The sequence below is a fragment of the Primulina huaijiensis genome, chromosome 18, assembly GCF_012295235.1.
Source record: "Primulina huaijiensis isolate GDHJ02 chromosome 18, ASM1229523v2, whole genome shotgun sequence".
NCBI classification, from domain to species: Eukaryota; Viridiplantae; Streptophyta; class Magnoliopsida; order Lamiales; family Gesneriaceae; genus Primulina; species Primulina huaijiensis.
This window is the reverse complement of record NC_133323.1, coordinates 19,123,321-19,140,762: the sequence shown is the minus strand read 5'-3', so window position 1 is coordinate 19,140,762 and position 17,442 is coordinate 19,123,321. Positions and strand designations below refer to the sequence as shown.

General features: G+C 35.1%; 1 protein-coding gene across 1 annotated transcript; it reads left to right on the top strand.

Annotated features, from left to right (window-relative positions):
• The first annotated feature begins 10,029 nt into the window (after positions 1 to 10,029).
• On the top strand, positions 10,030 to 14,196 carry LOC140963848 (ubiquitin-fold modifier-conjugating enzyme 1). Its single transcript, XM_073423306.1, has 3 exons — positions 10,030 to 10,454; positions 11,174 to 11,235; positions 13,900 to 14,196. The coding sequence occupies exons 1-3, from the start codon at positions 10,122 to 10,124 to the stop codon at positions 14,030 to 14,032; spliced, it is 528 nt and encodes a 175-aa protein (XP_073279407.1). The 5' UTR covers positions 10,030 to 10,121; the 3' UTR covers positions 14,033 to 14,196.
• The last annotated feature ends 3,246 nt before the right edge of the window (positions 14,197 to 17,442 follow it).

Sequence of the window (17,442 nt, the reverse complement as noted above, 5' to 3'; positions counted from 1 at the left end):
CCTCAGCTGGTGATATCTCGATCGGATATCTATCTTTGAAAATACAAAAGCTCCTTGCAACTGATCAAATAAATCCTCGATTATGGGCAACATATACTTATTCTCCACTGTGACTCTATTCAGTTCTCCATAATCGATGAAAAGTCTCATACTCCCATCTTTTTTCTTCACAAACAGTACCGGCGCGCCCCATAGGAAGAAGCTAGGGCGAATAAATCCTTTGTCTAGCAGCTCTTGAATTTGATCTTTCAACTCTTTCATCTCAGCAGGTGCTAGATGATATGGTGCCTTAGAGAATGACATAGTACCTGACATCAACTCAATAGTAAACACCACCTCTCTCTGGGGTGGAACATCAGAAATGTCATCAGAGAACACATATGGAAAGTCCTTGACAACTTCCGCATCTTCTATCGATCGACTGTCAATGTCGGGTATGGATGTAATACTAGCAAGAAAACCTTGACAGCCTCTTCAGATAAGCTTCTTCCCATGAATACATGAAATAATGTGTGGAATTTGTTTGTTCTGCTCAGCCTCAAAGATGAACGCTTTCTCATTGGGCGGTCTAATAAATACTGACCTCTGCTGGAAATCAATAGTAGCTCTGTTCAGTGTGAGCCAATCCATGCCCAAAATAATGTCAAACTCGGGCATTGGTAACACAATAAGGTCTGCTCGAACGACATTCCTCTGCAACTTGAGCTCCACATCTTAACCATGCTTGTAGAGATCATATGCTCGCCCGAAGGCACTGTGACTTTGAATCCTGACTCCACGTCCTTCGGTAAGATTTCCAGTCATTTCACAAAGGATTCAGATATGAAAGAATGTGTTGCTCCAGAATCTAACAAAGCGTAGGTAGCTATACCCGCTAACAATATTCAATCTCTGATAATATTTGCATTATACTCAAATAAGACCATAAAAATTCAGAAATTGCCTATCATCTAGGCCCTTCTAGTTTCCCCATATTAGCATCTTAATCCCTTGAATTTTCGAAATTTGCCAAATAGCTCCCCTGATTTTTTTGCTTATTGCAATTTATTCCAAACGTTCTAGAATTATTCGAATTCAACCCACGTTTTTGCCATTAAACCCCTCAAATTTTCGAATTTATACAATTAAGTCCCAAGAATTTCGAATTATGCCAACTTTTCCTCAATAGTTTTCGAAAATTACTAATTAGCCCCTTAACTTTCTAGGTTGAAATAATTCAATCCTCAACAGTTCGATCCCCATAGCAAATATTTTAGAAATTCAATTCCCTGAGCCTTAGAGTTTGAAACATGCAATTCTAAATCATCAAGTTCAATGCACCTCGACTGAATTCTAGCATTCATGCTTATTAATTCAAGTAATAAAGCAATATAAAATGCTTAAATGATTGGAATACCTATAATAAGCGTAGTGTCTGGCTCCGCTTGCTCAACATGCATCACATGAGCCCTTCTAGTCGTGGGCTACTTCTACTTCGAGCAATAAACAGCCTTATGCCCCTCTTCTTCGGCACCTAAAGCACTTGAAGGTGCCCCACATGTACTTGCCAAAGTGATGGCGATTGCACTCCTTGCATAACGGCTTCTCATCAGTCTTCGGGACATCTTCCCTCGGTGGTTGCCCCTGTGGTTTCTGCTGCCTTGGCCGCTTCGATGGTCCCATAAACAGCTTCTTGCTCTGCTGTGACTGCTGCTATGGAGGGGACCTCTTTCTTTGTATCTCACACTCAATATCTTTCAGCGACTGCTTTGCCCTGAAGGCCCTCGTAACAGCATCATTATAACTTGTCGGGTCTCCCAACAACACATCCCGATGCACAAAAGGCCTGAGACCATCTAGGAAGTGTCTCAGCTTCTCAGCAGCGTCATTTGCGATTATGGGCACAAAGTGACAACCCCTATCGAACTCTTGACAAACTCAGCAACAGACGAATCCCCCTGACGGAGACTCATAAACTCTCTTTTCAACCTCGAATAGGCATCGGTGGTGAAATACTTCTCGAAGAATACCTTCTTGAAGTCCTCCCGAGTCAATGTCGCCAGATTCACTCCTCGCTCCGCCCCCTCCCACCATAAGGAAGAGTCGCCCTTCAGTAAATAAATGGTACAACAAACCCGGTCAACGTCCGTCATGTCCATATACCTAAAAATCACCTCCAAATACCTAATCCATCCCTCGGCCACGAATGGATCAGTAGTGCCAGAAAAGTCCTCGGGGACCATCCTTCTAAACCGCTCATAAAACACCTTCGGTCGGACCCTCGCAGCGTTCCCAACATGCTACTCCAATAATCGAGCCATACCAGCTAGCCCACGAGCACTAGCATCCTGATTAGAATAAGATGGTAGAATCTCCTCCTCCTGCCTATCTTCACTATCTCTGCGAAGAACTTGTCTAGGAGGCATCTCTGTACATATCGTCTAAAACACGTAACCAACATGCATTTAAATTTAAAATTACGTCTAGCTTGTTAATTCATGTATCATATAAGCATTTAAAACTCAGCATATAAATCTTAAAGCAGTAAAATTCACAGACTTGAGGCGTGACTTCTTAAGCTTCTCGGAGTGGAAACGACACAACCCTTTCGAGATCCTTCGCTCTAATACCAAATGAAATGTCCCTTATTTTTTAACTTTAAAATCCTAATAATTTTTTTTATAAACATTTTCTTCTATCTTCAAAACCATCCCACATGAAAATAATATTTAAAAATTTTAAATTCATAAAAATTCATAAATCATCAACCAACAAAATCATACGTCAACTTTCAAAATAATCCAAAACTATACTTCAAAGTAAAGCATAAAATATCTAAATAAATAATCCTCAAAATCTTTACGTAAAAACTTTAAATACTAAGTAAGTGTGGAAAATAAGGTTCCTCGGGAGTGTACTGCCGGACTCGATCCGCTCAAGCGTCAACGCCTCCCTCAAAATCATCCTCATCTGCAACCATCCAAATCTAGTGAGTCTAATAACTCAGCACGTTCTAATCATACATAGCAAATAATACATATACAAGCTCATGCATTAAAATCATATTTTTATTTAAAATAAGCTAGCATAAATTTGTAAGCATAAATAAATTATTAAATCGTAAAGTTTTCCATCATCGTATATCATTTTGGGTGAAATTTTATCCTTGAAAGTGACTAGATATAATTGTATCATCATGTGGCCGACTGATCAGTCTTAGCTAACTATTGTACATGAGGGCGGGAGGGACGTCAGCTACTTTTGTCGCTGGGTCGTCGCCAAATATGTAAATAAGATCGTCGAGCTCTCTTTGGGGCCTTCTCCCGTAAACGGGCTCCTTCTAGAGCATTTTCCCTCACGATATACCCATTCATATCATATCATATTTATCACAGTCAATTCATATCCTTCAAAATATTTTCCTTTCCTTTTAATAATTATAAAATATGTATCATTCAAAACTTGTAAAATAGCATTTTTCATGAAAAATCGTACAGCTTTAACATATATTGTAAAATACCATTTTTTTCAACATAACCATTTAAAAATATCTTTTAACATGTATTATGATTCTTCGAGACACTGCCAGACCTTTCGTACTACCCGGACGTAAAATGATCATTTTATCCATGGACTCTAAAATTCCCGATTTTGACTTTTTCTTACTTTTATTGAATCGAGCCTATCCCATAGTATCATATTGATGGATCGTGTGCTCGGCACCTTAGGGGTGCTTTCAACACAATAAATCAATGAGCTGCAATAGCTCGTGTTCTAAGAATGTATACATCGATGAATTAGATCAAGTTTGGTATTAAACCAAGCGGAAAACAATTGAAATAATCCTTCGTTAAGAAAAACTGATAGATTTTATATCTTGTGCAACTGAATAACTGAAATACAGGAAAATCAGTTAGAACTTATATCAGTTCGGTTATGGACAGAACTGAACTTATATCAGCTGAACTGATCAAATCAGTTAAACAGTTAAAATAGGATATGTTTATGGATGTTCGGAGACTTGAACTGCTCCTATGTCACCCCTTCTACCTCCACGGATAGGATACACTAGAAGACTTAGATTTATACAACTGATTGTACAAATCCTACACAGCTTAGGACTTACCCATTGCCTAACTGAACTCCTAGCTAGACTGAAGGCATCACCTTTCAGCCAACATTTTTTTAACGTCTATGTGTCAAAGACTACATACACAAATTTATTGTCTTTGAGCAAGACTGTATTTGAGTAGTGGTGTGTGCGTGTGTGTGAGAACTGAACAATGATAACAACCCGAAGGTGTTCTCACGCACTGAGGGAAAATAAGCTTCTAATCTAAGCTGATATATCTTGAAGTGTTCCCTCTGGACAAATTTCTTCTAGTAAGCAGATATACAATATACGTGCCCTACTTCTTGTTGTGTTTTCTATTTCAGCCACACTGTGTATATATCGTTGTTGTTGAGTCTTCACCGATCTTCTATTTATAGGCGTGAAACTTGATCATACAGTGAGACTCAATTATTGTATCCATTGCATTTTGAATTTGTTCCTTGGAATCAATTCTGGAACTTTTGACTTTAAGCTTCTGATGTAACGTTCATGATTGTACTGTGATAGTACAATTGATTTTGTACCTTTGTGCACAGATGTAATACATTAAGTAAGCTTGTCGTGATCTGCAATTGATTTCTCCTAACTGATGTTCTGAACTGGTTCTTCAAACTGATCAGCAACTGATCTTTGAACTGATCTAGTGAAATCAGTTGACTCGTCAGCTGAACTGATTTCACTGATTCAGTTTACCTGGTCAGCTGGGCTTTTCATCAGTTGAACTCTTCATCAGCTGGCCGGGCTTCTGAAGATCTTCTGCTGAACTACCTATTTGGTGGACATTCAGTTGAGCTGGTTGCGATGCATCAGTTGAACTGGTTCAGTTCGTTCAATCAGTTGGTTCTTTCAGTTAGCATCTCCGATAGCTTCAGTTTTGGATCGTAAACTGATCATTTCAGTTTCAGCTATCTGCGCACTAAGGTAGGTTATTAGAAACAAAATAATAAGTTTTGTTAACTTCAAAATTATGCAAAGACTGCGAACCTGAAAAGTTCCAACACATATAAGCTTAAATTTTACTTCTAATATTTTTCTTAGACGTAAACCCTAGCCTTTCGATTTAATTACTTAATAATTGAACCGTGAAGCATTTTAATTTCGAATTAATTCAAAACATAGTATTTTAATCCCAAATTTTAAACTTAAGCATTTCATCACTAAAATAACCCCGTGAAGCACGAACCAGCCCCCGTGGACCATGGTTCGAACCTGTTTTTCTTTCTCAAGCCCTAACCGAACCCTAAAGCTCCCTAGAACCCCTCGGCCAACCCAAGTCCCGAACCATCGTGGGACCAGACCCTAACCACGGCTCACCAGATGCTATCCTACCCCTCCTGGACCATCACATCCCCTGAACCATGCCTAGCCACCGCAGCCCTTTCCTTCCTCAGCCGCACACAGCCCCCGCGATCTCCCTCTCGGTTCATGGCTCCCATCAGCGGACACCCTTACAGCTTCTCGAGGAGTCTACCTAGACTCTTCCCTAAGCCTCGCACAGACCCTGACCAAGCCCTGGCCGAGCCATGGTGCCGTTCCTCACTAGCCGTCCCATGACCACAAGGAACTCATGAAGAAAACCCTAGGTTCGACTATCTAACCAAGCACAACCCTCGCGCTACTGTCTAGCCCTCGTCTTCTAATCCTTTAATGTCCCCTAACGGCAGCGTGTCCTTTAGGAATCATAACACGTCTCAAAAGAGCGCAAAAACGTCACAACTTTGAAAAATATACGTCTAACCTTAAATAATTGATCTAAATAATTTTTCATGCTTAAAAACATGAAACACACATGCAAAAAGAAAGTTTAGAAATGTGCTTTTGCGTTTAAAACACTCGAATATTTGATCGTTATTGGGGGTTGCGAAGGAGGACGAACGGGCAACGAATAACCTTGAATTATGCTCTCAAATTCTTGAAAATTTTAGTGTGTGTGCTTTCGGCCACTAGGAGTCTTCAAGCTTAGGTTTTGATTTTATAAAATTTCGAAAATCATGTTTAAAAGTTAGGGTTTCAGGCTTTTTGAATTTGGTAAAATTTTTCGCATCAATCCTAGTCAAATTAGGTCCATTAAGGCTCATTTAATTGTAAAATAAAAGTTTATAAAATTCATTTTCGAAAATAATAATTTTCAACCCTTTAAAAGTTCTTCATTTGACTAAAACAGACTTTTCGTTAAAATCAGGCTCGACTAATAAAATAATTTAGAATCTTGTATTTTTATAAAATTTTAATCATATTTGGTTATATTATCGAACCTTAAAAATATTTATCGAAAAATATTTTCATCTTGGTCGTCTCCGGTCTCCTTTGCCTAGCCTATTATCGAATGTTCGGATAAAATATTTAATTTTCATGAAATCATGCAATTAAACCTTCAATCATATAATATGTATAATTTAAGCATTTAAAATCAATTAAATAAAGTAATTAAGTAATTCAAAGAATTTATATGCATGTGGTTTACGTTGGTTGATTTTTGGACGTTACAACACAACTTTCACAATTTATTGAAATTTGCACATAAAGCCTCTTTTTGTCAATAACAAAATACAAATACTCACACTCTACATGTTACAAGAATTTAATACACTTGTGAGTCGAAGAAAAACACAGAAGATCTTTCATATAAAATTTTGTGTATGCTTGATTGTATATTAGCAGAGCCTAATTTTTTCCTTGTAAATCTCATATTGATAAAAGATATACGTAGGTTGTAGAGTGATATCTGACTCTTGAATCGGTATTATATGTAGTGATTACAATATTATTTTTTCAATTATATCATCATTTTTTTAATGAATTGTTAGATCGAATAAACGATAAATGTCGTCTAGAGGGGTTGAATAGAATTCCTATTACATTTTGATCATCTTTAAAAATATTTAAACCACAAGTTGATTCTTGATTGTTATATTTCGAATATATTTTATATAAAATTTAAGTGTTAGTATAATATTTAATTTTCACAGAATACGTTATTATAAGAAAATACATGCATACATAATCAACATATAAACACAATTAAGTAAATGTGGAATGTAAAGATACAACATTTGTTTATGAAAATTCGAAGCCAACCGCTTCTACATATCCCCTTCTTCCTACAACCTAGAAGGTATCATTAAATAAAGTTCATATCACACAATAGTATGAATTACTCTTTAGGTTACAAAGCTTACGTCCAGATCACACATCAGGAAGATTTACAGGACTCTCAAACTAGGCATCAAGATCACACAACATGATGCTTTACAAGTGAGAAAAATATATACAACACACAATGTGAGGTATACAGTATGGTTTTTGGCATGTTTACATGAATTCACTTTTAGGATATTCTGAGTGTTGAATGAATTCGGGGATCAACATCCTAGGTTTGGAGCATGATTTCAAATGAACGAATCATTTTGAAACCAGATTAATTTTCTCTATCTTTTTCAGTGCTTCGAATATGTCATTTTATGTCCCCCATTTATAAGCTCTTTCCTCTCTGTGTTATTCTTGTATTTCCCAATTTTTACATTCTTTTGTGCATTTATTTTTTGTTGCATGTTTGTTAGGATCAAGTGCTTACCACTAGATCAAAAACTATAGTTGTTAGTCTAGAAGTAACTTTATTTCCTTATATTTGTGGCAGTACATAGTGTACTTACTTGGGTATTAATTAGTCGGGCTGTTAGGCCCATGAATCCAGGGAGGTGCGTGTCTATCTGCTGGTATTGTTCCATAACCCTTAAAGATCAATCATAACATTTTTCTACCGTCGGCCTTGTTCCCCATTAGAGACAGTATTACCCATTAAGATCCGATGTCACTCTTTTATGGTCTATCTAGCCAATTAAATCAAGCGGTACAACGTCAGCAGCTTGAAGGACTAGAGATTCCCAAGATGTCACTCATCTCAATACTACTTTCACTCATGCACGCTTAACCCAACAATGTTTTTGAAGAATGTATTTAAAGGGCTCAAGAGTTCAACCGCCAATATTCCTCAATATCTACGTTTCACGATATGTTTTGTCTCATTAATGCTCTCTTTACTACTTGTCTTTGTATCAATAATGTTTTTTACCAGATCTGCAAATATGGCTGTTGGATAACCATGAATTTGAATACCACTTTATAAAAAATTCTTCGTGGTATGTTGATCCTTTTTTTCTTCGGATAGCTTATAAGATTACACGCCATTTAATTTAGCACAACGAGATATTATGGAACTTATCATATCTGAATCTTGAAGACCTTGGAATTCTTCTCTGAGTGTTAGGATATTTGATGCTTGTTTAAATTTGATGATCTTTTCTGATCTGACTTTGAATTTGCGTTTGAGAGTCTAATCTTACATATATTTTATATGTATCCTTCTCGTGATCATGTATACAGACTCTGATTTATATTCCTTCTTTGATCATCACGTCTTGATATTGGATTTCTCATATTTTTTCTTTTTCTATGATCTTTTGGTTACTTGGTCTTCTCCTATTTGTGAAGTGGAATGATATGTCTTTAGACAATTTTGACTGTCATGAGCTTTGGATCTTGATCTAGTGACCTTATGACCTAATAATCTTATCTTGATGATTAAATCTTTGATTTTACATTCACTTTTATATTCTTGAATTATTGTCCTGATTTTCTTGATCTGTTTTATTACTGATGCAATACACTAATCTTTATCTTTGTGCTGATATATTGAATTGCACTGATCTATGATCTTCTTGTACATGTTTATTGCTCTTGTTATGTCACTCGTTTTCTGATATGTTCTTTGTTCCTCTATGTACTTATTACTCTTGTTGTTTCACAACTTCTCTGATCTTTATATTTTTATTGCTCTTAACAAAAACCATTATTTGTTTTTTTTTTTTAACGAAAACCATTATTTGTTATGCTTTGGTTAAAACTTACTTATGTTGATGCACTGTTATCTGTCTTTGAACACTGATTCTTGATCTTATTATATGATTTTTTTCTATTGGTTTATGTCTCTTGATCAGAAACGTTGTTCTTTGACTGCTTCTGGATCAAATATTTTAGTCTCAAATGTCTTGAGTATTGTCAACATCAAAAAACTGATCTTATAGAAAGATTACATAAATTATAGTTTAAAATCTTAATTTACGATTTTTAACATGTTTATCGCATGACAACTATTTAAAAATTAACCGATATTATAGTTTTTTGGATCATATTTTCATATTATAAAATATTACAATTATTGGTATACATCATAAATTAAAAATCACAAAAGTTATTGAAGAATTAAAAAATTTATACTAATGTTTGTTTTTAGTTTCAAAATGTTGTAAAAAAAAAAGAGCGAATGTGCAATCGAAAAAAACGAAAAAACTGAAGAAAAGAAAAAAAATGTATATAGAGTTACATTTTGAAGAGGATGTCAAGGGAGATGATGAGACTACATGACATGAGAGGAGAGAATTGGAGAGGTGAGATAGAAAAAGAGAGAAAGAAAACTGTGTGTAAGCTAAAAGTTTGGTTAAAAGTTTTAAACAATCATCCAAATATTTGAATAAAATTAAGGAGAATATTTGATATTTTATATTAATTGCAAGACTTTAATGTTGGTATATTAATAATTTATAGATTATGTGAAATTTTGAATACATAAATTTTTTTAAAAAAATGTTGAATATCACTTTTTTATGGCAAAATTTTATGTGATATGGTCTCACAGGTCGTATTTTATGAGACGGATTTTTTATTTGGGTCATCCATGAAAAAATATATTACTTTTTAAGTTAAGAATATTACTTTTTATTGTGAATATCGATAAAGTTAAACCGTCTAACAAATATAGATTCGTGAGACTGTCTCACAACAAACTTATTTTTTTTATAAATGCCAAATTGATATATTTTTTTAATAAAAGGAATTAAAAAGCTGAAGTTACATCCAAAGAGATTTAACTGACACTAAATCTCAATTTGTGAGAGAATACTGTTTGGATTTCGTGAAACCAACGCAACTCTTCTGAACTCCGCCGTCTCTGGTCTCTCTCCTCAGAAAAATGGAGGGATGGGACCCAACAACGAAATCAACGCTAACCCAGATCCCTCTGCTCTCCGTTAAAGCGGGCCCACGTGACGGCGGCGCTTGGACGCAGCGGCTGAAGGAGGAATACAAGGCGCTGATTGCATACACCTCGATGAACAAATCCAAAGACAACGATTGGTTCCGGATATCCGCCGCCAATCCCGAAGGAACTCGGTGGACGGGAAAATGTTGGTATATCCACAATCTTCTTAAATACGAGTTCGATTTGCAGTTCGATATTCCGGTCACGTATCCTGCTACCGCGCCTGAAATCGAATTGCCTCAGCTCGATGGGAAAACCCAGAAGGTTATTTATTTATTTTATTTTTATCAGTTTTATGATTTCCGTAATTCAAATTTGTTGTCTGATGGGTTCAATTGGAATCAAATCACATCATGGATATTACAACCTCGATTTCGAGGGTTCTAACCTTTGTGCTCTATTCTGTTTGAGTCCCAGTATAAATTATTATGTAGGGGAATTTGATACTTCTATGTTGTCAAAAATTGATTGGTTCTCCCATAAGGCTTCATACCGGGGAAATCTAGAGATGGGGTTTGAACAATTGTCAATAATATAGTTAGTGGTCACAATATATGTAGGTTTAAAGGTAGGAGAATGGAAGCAGTTTGTACTCAGACAATGTCGTGTTGCCTTCTGAAGGTGGGTATGTTATATAACTCGCATCCTCATCTGCTTTAGAAGAAATTATGTAGTGTACTAGTGTTATCTATGGAAGGATTTCCACTTTGTAGACCAGTGTTATGGATTGGGCTTTTCTGCTGCGCTTAGGTCGGCTTCACATTCTAGTATTTTTTAAAAAAATCATATTCTCTTTCACTTATGATGGATAGTTTAGTGCAATGTTAAGTTTTTGTTTTTTCCCCTCTTTTTGGTTTGATCTTGCTTTTGCAGCAAGAAATTTTAATATCTTTTGTTTTTGTTTACCATTTTTTAAAAAATAAATTACTTAAATATTGTTATGGTTAAAACGCTAATTTTCATTTTATTTTTGTATTATATAGATGTACAGAGGAGGGAAAATATGCCTGACAGTGCATTTCAAGCCGCTTTGGGCAAAAAATTGGTATTTGTTATTCATTTTCTATTTGCTTTTCTTGATAAAGTTTGGGATTAAATTGTAAAAATTTAATTTCATCAAACTGGTTAGCATTTCTGATGCTGATATTGTTTTAAAGGTCATGAAGATACTAAACTATAGAATAGTAGAGGCTAACTAGTGTGCTTTTTATGCCATGTAGTGGAAACAAATGATGAAATTGATGACTGCCAATTTGATGTTCATAGATACAATAACTTGAATTTAATGATATGTGGTGGTTGATATGCATTTTAGGCATAGGGAAGGTAAAAAATCATGTCTTGCCTTTATAATTTTATTTGCTTGTCTACTGCCAATGATGAATTTGGTTCCTTGTTGAGGATGGCTGAGAAAATGATCTACTCTTGAAAGCAAGCAAAGGGGAACTTTGGATAGATTAGTTCCTTGGCCCTAAATTTGAAACGCTAATCCCTTAAATCAATATTTTAGTCTAGTGAGTAGTGATCAGTACATTTGCAGCCCCTAGAATTGGTTGTGGCAACTGAATTTTAAAATTGAAAGTTTTCTGTTCTGTCAGTAACTGGAACTACAAACAAATGGCTGTATGAAAGCATTGGTGAATCAGTTAACTCCATTTATTCCACTATTTAAAATTCAGTTCATGGTGCAAATGGCATCCCTTCTTTAATCAGGCCTCCTTTGGTTTTCTCTCCCTCGGTCTCTCACACAGGATTCACTGACGCAACATCAATTTAGGATTATGTGAAACAATTGAGTCAATGCTTAGAGGTCAACATCGGCTAAGAAGAGTTTTGGATAGAAAATGTGTTGGTGGTGAGTCTAGGCCGGATATGAAGGTTGTGTTGAAGTAAAGGTTAGGAACGTAGAACAGAAAGTATTCTAGATTATCGGAGAAAAAGTTGCAAGTACAGACAAGAAATCCAGGACTAACCCAATAATGTTTTGAGTATCACACTCAAGGATGGTTTGCATTGCAATTCCTATTAAAATTCAATACTATGGAAAAAATCATCGTACTAATCTCACTGTCAAATCTGGAATATCATGTCTTGTTAGCCATAAGATATTTCCTAGACCGCTTAGGAAGACTGTCTAAAGTTAACTTCGAAGGTAATTGTTGCAACTACAGTGAAGAAAACACTAGAAAAGGTAATTTGGTGAGTATTAACTCAATATACTGAATTGAAAATGAAAGATAAATCCCAGAGAATATTGTCTGTACAACTCTAGCTCCTGCTTGTGCTCACTTGATTAAAGGAAAAGGTGTAACTAACTCTGCACAGGATCATGCTCCCTAATATATTCTCCCCTTTCTCAGGGGTGTGTGTGTGTGTGTCCTCTCTTTCTTATAGTATAAACTAACTTTATAGTGGACTTTTTTCTCGCTATGTGACTCTCCCCATCTTGCCCACAACAGTAATTACCAACGATTTACAAATTGATGTTTGTGTGATCGTCTTTGATCTTCTTAAGTACTGCATTATTAAATGCCCAATGAAATGCTGAAATTTTTGCATTCCTGTTTGTGGAAATACTAAATAGATGCTTCGAGATGATCGTTGAGGATATGGTAAGGTCAACCCCAAATAGCATGCTACTCACCTAATAGGCTAATATATAACATATTTAGAGTACAAGGGTCCATTTAGATTGTTGGACAGTTAAAGAGGTAACTGGTAAGTGGGAAACATAATAAAAGGGGTTACGTTTATGGGAAGGATTATTAAGATATTCTGTTACTTGAGTATTCTAGCTTGGCTCTAGGGCAACTGGGCAAGAGATTGGTCATATCATGCTCATAGTTAATTGTTATTCTTAGTAGGGGTTTCTTCAAGTTGACTCTTCTTTTATTATCATCATAATTATATAAAGTAGTCCTTGGTATTTTAGTTGTGGTTGTAACGTTGATAAATGGGCTACTTTGTTGTCACCTTTCATAATCGCACATCATTATGTTTCCATTGGGTGTTTTGATTTCTGGAAACACAAGCACCTTCTCCATTCATTAGATTTGATCGTGACAGATTCTTGTTCTTTTCATGTAACTTGTTCCAACTTGCAAAAAATTATATCGGAAACAATGTTAGGTATCCCTGTTTGTATGTCGATGAAATTTAGTAAATCTTTTGATTACCAGCATAAATAGAAAGAAATGACAAGAAACAAAAATTATTAGAAATGACAAACTCTGTCATCAGGTTTTTTGCCGCCTACATGAGTTCCAAATGCAAGTTATTCATAATTTTCTGAAGTAAAAAACAATATAGGTCCAACTTTTGGATGTGAGGCTATCACTAGTTAATTTTAATTTGTAGTTTCAGAGAATTAAAGGACAACTCTTGTATGTCCTGAAATGTAACAAAATATACTGGTCTTAATTATCCTTTTGGTGGTGGGAATTGCGGTACTATTAAATCCCTGGTGGCAAAGTTTAAAGTTTGCCCCTTTTGCAACTGATAAACCGTGTGTTATGTGGAGTTATTATTATTTACAAATTCTTAGCCTCAATTTATATTTTCCCGACTTTATTTCATTACAAGTTGGGTATCGTATCTAGTATGGGGAATAGCCTAAAAACATAATTTACATGTTCATCATTGGTTAACATGTTCCGAAGATTTTTAGTTTTGAGTTGCAATTCTAATTCCAAGTGTTGTGTTTTGCTAGTCCTAGGTTTGGCTTAGCTCATGCCCTTTGTTTGGGACTTGCACCGTGGCTTGCAGCAGAAATTCCGATTCTTGTTGATTCTGGAATGATCAAGCACAAAGACGATGCAGCGTCATCCAATGAAACATCCTGATCGTTGTCTTGGAGAGGCGATAAAATGATAAGAATATTTCATATTTTTTGCTTATGATACTTTAAACTAGGCCACATTGCATTTGGCAACAAAGTGAGGTGTAAATATGCTTGTGATTCTTATCTTTGTCATCCGGCAGAGGATCATTGTTTCGCCAATTTCAACTCCTGCTCCCGGTTTAACTGGTTGATCTGTCATCGAATGGGCCATATGTCAGAAAGTAGTGAGCAAAATTTCGATTATATCAAAATAACTAATCAAATCGAATTAACTCAAAAGTTCGATTCGGTTAATACATAAATTCAGTTTTTGTTTTATCCTTCATATCTTACTGATATTTCAACTCTTTAACTTGCTTTTTTTTATTAACTTGCTTTTTTTATGGCACTTTTTTTTTTCTTATGTTATTTATAATAAAGTTATATATGTGCTGTAAAAAATCGTAAATTTCGAACTTGATATTTTTTTTAAAATATTCGAAATTTGTAATGGATAAGTTTTCAAGTTTGTTTGAGATTGTATCGAAAAAATTCGGAACTTCAGCTAGATAATTACGTGGATTTCAAATTTTTGTGTACATAACTTAAAATGCGTACTGCAAGATAAAAGATTTACAAGATGAGAAGATTGTGATCTTGAATTTTGAAATTTGTATATTTATCAAGAGGTATGGAGATGATGACAAGATAAAAAAAAAAAAAACAAGGTGGTGATCTTGATTTTCGAAATTTTGCTTATGAAGATGGATGAATTTCAACAGGAGGAGATCATAGTTTTAATTTATCCACAACAAAAAAAATTCAAATTTTTGGATGCCAATTTATCCTAATTTCAGAATTTGAAGTTCAAGCATGGAGATGATAAATTTAGCTAGATAGCCCCTGTACCTATAAATAAATACCCAAGGCATTCTAGATTTTTACACCTCTCAAACACCGTAAATTTGAGATTTTACTCTCCATAGTCCTGCAACATTTTCGAAGATTTTGAAAAGTGGAGTTTTGTCCATCTTTCGAGTGATACATTTGGGTCAACATTATGTCCAAATACGTTTTCCACCATTCAAAATATACTAGTATATGCTATGAACATATATCCAAAATTCAGTCAAATTCAACAGTTCAATTTTCATATATGGTGGCCGCTCACATTCTAAGCAATTATAGCATACTTACTGTTTTTCACTCATAAGCTGGTGCGAGCATCTTTCAAACCCGATCTTAACCATTCACAAATTAGTTGGCTTGTGAAACTTTGAGCTCAATCCAACAGTGCAATAAGCCAAAAATGCTTCTACAAGGTGGCTGATTTTTGGGAGATAAATTTCAACTTGTTCTTTATTTTTGGGTGATAAATTCCATCTCGTTCTTTCATTATTTTTGGATAAAAATTTATATAAGTGAGCTTATGTTTGAAATTAATTTGCATGTGAATCATTTCAGTATTCAAAATTTTCGTTTGAGCATAAGTTATTCGTTTTGTGTTATGTTGAAAGAATCCTATGTTTTGAGCACTGTTAGGATTCATTTGGATTCAAAACTTTTCTCACAATCTTCGCTCCTGTTGAATTTATAGTTTTTTTGTGTAAGTTTTGTAAGCGGTATTGCTATCGATATAAAAAAACTTCAAAAAATTCTAATAATAGCCCGCCAATTTTAAGAAACTTTGAAATCATGTCATTGTCCTTTGTCTGTATGTTATTGCTTCCATTTTCTTAGGATTTATAGACACGGTTTTTCTAATATGATATTGCCCAAGGAGGTAACGCTCTTTAGACAAAATTTACATTTTTTGAACTGAAGAACAATTCTTTTGTCCCTTAACGTTTGAAGAGTTTGGCGACGATTCTCCTTTCTGTCTTATTCACTTGGTGAATATACGAGAATGTCGTCGATAAACACCACCACAGATTTATCGAAGAACGATTTGAATACTCTGTTCATGAGATCTATGAAAGGCTGCTGGAGCATTTGTCAACACAAATGGTATTACTGTGAACTCGTAATGCACGTACCTTGTTCTACAAGCTGTTTTTTTTAATGTCTTCTCTGAACTTTAATTGATGATAGCATGACCTTAAGTGGAGCTTGGAAAATATTGTAACTCCTTTAGCTTGTTGAAAAAGTTAATCTCTCTTTGGAATGAGATATTTGTTCTTGATTGTTATTTTATTGAGTCCTATATAATCAATATACAATCTTACAATCACATTCTTCTTCTTTACAAATAAGATTGGAGCTTCCCAAGGGGAACCACTTGGTTTAATTTTCTTGTCTAAAAGATCTTCGAAATGCTGTTTTAGCTCCTTGAGTTCAGCTGGAGTCATCGATATGACGTATTTGAAGTTGGTGCAACCCCTTGGTACCAAGTTAATTTCGAAATCTACTTCACGATCCGGGACAATTCTAGGTAACTCTTCCGGAAATATGTCCAAAAATTCTCGTACCACTAGGATATCTTCTAACTTCAGCTCAACTTTTTTCACTTCATTCAGCATTGCTTGGAAAACTTCTTCTCCAGACCTCATGGCTCTCTAAGTAAGGGAAGTGGAAAGGAATGGTTTATGTTTCTTGGCTTTTTCATGATATATGACTTCTTGGTTGGAATTTGACATTCTTACTCTGGAATTCTACTATTTCATGATTTTTGGATAATCAATACATTCTTTGAATGACGTCGAAATCTACCTTAGTAGTTGAATCAAGTCGGCACTTAAGGTATGCATAATTTATTCTATCTTGAATTATCACAATTACTATCTCAAAGCTTAAAATCAATATAGAATCTTGGAATTAACTCGATATCAATATGTAGTTTATTGACTTAAATTCCAAAGTCATAATCTAATTGTTATAAAATAAAATTTCATTCAACCTTGTACGAAAGAAATTAATCATCAAATAATTCTTGTGTTAAATCTTACTTTCATCAAGATCTACGAGCTTAGCGCGCTCTGGTTCACGTTGGTTTTGAAATAAAAACGCAGCAAGAATATTCTCCGTCTCTCCGGCAACGTCCCTTCGCGTCTAGAATTGTTTATTCGTGCGTTAAATAACACAAAGACATGCCTTATTCCTTCTTTTCTCATCGTTCATTCCATAGTATGTGTGAATTGCCTTATTCCTTCTTTTCTCATCATTCATTCCATAGTATGTGTGAATATATATGTTTGCATGAAAAATCTGATATTCCTCTTTATATTTTCGTTTTATGAATTATACATGCCGAAAACGTGGATTTTCATGCCTTATAATTCGTAATATTGATGCACTAAGAGGTTGCCAGGTTAGGGCTAATAGAAGGGTCAATTTTTAGAGGGTTTAGGGACCCTTAGATGCACGGTACAAGGCTGGACAGGAAAGGGCAAGGGCTGATGTGGAACCTAGGGTTTTCATGGGTTAGGGTTTCGG

Coding starts and splice junctions, on each gene's coding strand:
- LOC140963848 (XM_073423306.1), top strand. CDS start 10,122: ATGGAGGGATGGGACCCAACAACGAAATCAACGCTAACCCAGATCCCT. Junction 10,455..11,173: donor TCGATGGGAAAACCCAGAAG/GTTATTTATTTA, acceptor TGTATTATATAG/ATGTACAGAGGAGGGAAAAT. Junction 11,236..13,899: donor CCGCTTTGGGCAAAAAATTG/GTATTTGTTATT, acceptor GTGTTTTGCTAG/TCCTAGGTTTGGCTTAGCTC.